The sequence below is a fragment of the Coptis chinensis genome, unplaced genomic scaffold, assembly GCF_015680905.1.
Source record: "Coptis chinensis isolate HL-2020 unplaced genomic scaffold, ASM1568090v1 utg167_pilon_pilon, whole genome shotgun sequence".
Classification (NCBI taxonomy): Eukaryota; Viridiplantae; Streptophyta; class Magnoliopsida; order Ranunculales; family Ranunculaceae; genus Coptis; species Coptis chinensis.
In genome coordinates this window covers 1-2,086 of record NW_028238110.1, presented here as the reverse complement: position 1 = coordinate 2,086, position 2,086 = coordinate 1, and the positions used below count along the sequence as shown (strand labels likewise).

At 38.9% G+C, this 2,086-nt stretch overlaps 1 protein-coding gene across 1 annotated transcript; it reads right to left on the bottom strand.

The window, feature by feature from the left end:
• Positions 1–241: 241 nt before the first annotated feature.
• LOC147473887 (putative F-box protein At5g55150) lies at positions 242–1,069 on the bottom strand. The gene has a single exon (XM_086586908.1). The coding sequence runs from the start codon at positions 1,067–1,069 to the stop codon at positions 242–244; it is 828 nt and encodes a 275-aa protein (XP_086443034.1).
• Positions 1,070–2,086: the final 1,017 nt, after the last annotated feature.

Sequence of the window (2,086 nt, the reverse complement as noted above, 5' to 3'; positions counted from 1 at the left end):
ATGCAATTCGGTTTCCATCCTGGGAAGTCTGAAGCTGATAGGAGAAGGAGTACGTATCACCAACAAACACCATACGATTGCAAAGGCTCTTCATCTCAACCCACTTAAGCTCAACGAGGTCCAGCTTGAAGACAAGAAATTCAGGAGTAAAATCACTGTCCTCTCTGTTATAGTCATTGTCATCGTTATTGTCATTGTTTATGCCCATATCCTAGCCCTTTTGAATAGGAACCGATCCAAGTCACAGTAACGATTTTCCATAGCCCTTGTAATTAGTATCAGATCCCCAGCAGACTCTACAAGATACTTGGGGTAAACGTCTCACAGCTAAAAAGGGCATGGTGCGACGGTTTGCCAGCATGGGCTCGCTGGAATTGTTTAGGTCACAAGAAAAAACATGTCCTTTTTGATCGACAAAGTAAAACTGATCTCGATAACAAATAATGTCTTTCACTGGTTCATAATCCAAGTCTACGTGGGTCCAAGCATTGTCACCTGGCCTGCAGAAGACTAATCTGCCTTCGAGACCAGCGATTGCCATGACTAGAAAGTTGGGATCTGATGCTGGGTTGGCAGACAAAAAAGCTTTTTCAAGACAGTCTGTCAAAGTTTCAATAGAAGGGAGATGGATCTCATTATCAACGGATAGGAACGGATTGAGTAGACAAACATCACCGTGGTTGTCAAGAGTTACCAACCATCCACGGCTAGAACCACAGATGTGCAAATTACGGGGTACATGTAACTTGGAATTGTAGACTCTTTTCTCATTAATGTTGTACAAACTTTGTGTTTTAATGTCGTCGAGTTGAGTAGGAAGCATGAGCATAGGAACTTGGCGGGGTATATGGCGACGAATGTCGTGATAAACAGATTGCCATAACTTACAAACCGCACCAAACCTGATGTAATCCTTGGCATCGACCAATTTACGCCCAATTTCATAGAAAATATGGTCAGGAAGTTCCGACCAGTCAACCACTCTAACAACATCATCACATGGGGTATTGGGGAGGAAAAGAGCCGCTCTTCCAAAGCATGTTGCCTCTCCATCCTTAATCTGATCCATTAAGACGAGAAGATCGGAATCTATATATGTTCTGATAATACTACTAAGATATTATTATTAGAAAGAAAAGAGGACGTACGTTCTTCACAGTATCAGAAGGCATAATATATATAGCTCGGTGAAGCTATGAAGAAGTTCCCTAATCATGCACAGACACTAATTCCCTAATTGTACTCTAATAACAAAACTATGATACTTACATCCCGAATATAACCCACATATACCGGCATACGAGAAGACAATAAGCAAGCCTACCTCAAAAAGACCAAGGAAACGGATCCTCTTGAATCTTGATTGATCCCTTGGTTGGACTTAAACACACTAGGCCTTGTGGGCTTCCCATTAAGAAAATAATCCCATGGTCCATTAAAGAAAAATAGCTACAGCTCGGTCAGGACTATCTAATTCTTATAGAATTAGAAAACAAGTATGAAACCGTACTGTGCATCCCCTCTCTCCCAGGTAGGGCCCCACTTGAAAATGGGGCCCAGTCTCTCTAGATAGGCCCCACTTGAAAAAGGGTCCCGGCCCATTCCCCGATTGAAGTTTATGGATCAAACTATAGATATGTATTATAAGATAAAGGGAAAAAATGAATTTATGGGCATCAAATTAGGCTTAATTATATAAATATGCAACGTACTTAGGTCTATTTAACACTTGTATCAACATACAATTTTTTTTAACAAACGTATCAATGTATTATGCCCAATTTCACAAAAATAGCAATCTATTAGCATCCGTTAGTTAAGTGATAATATGTCTGTTTTTTTTTTTCAATTTTGTTTTATTTGTATTTTCCACTCAGCATACCACATCAGCATTTCTACTACCCATTTAAGTGATGATGTTAGTTTATTGTGATACTGTTTAAACTTTAAACTATTAGTTTTATTTGAATTTTTTATATTAGGTGATGAGTTTGTGTTAACACCGTGGCATGATGGTAGATTTGATATTTATACCAAAGAATTCTATGATGGAAACAAGTTTGTGAAGAAAGAAGTCCAATACTAT

Bases quoted from the DNA above. Each gene is read 5' to 3' on its own strand.
- LOC147473887 (XM_086586908.1), bottom strand. From the start codon at position 1,069: ATGGATCAGATTAAGGATGGAGAGGCAACATGCTTTGGAAGAGCGGCT.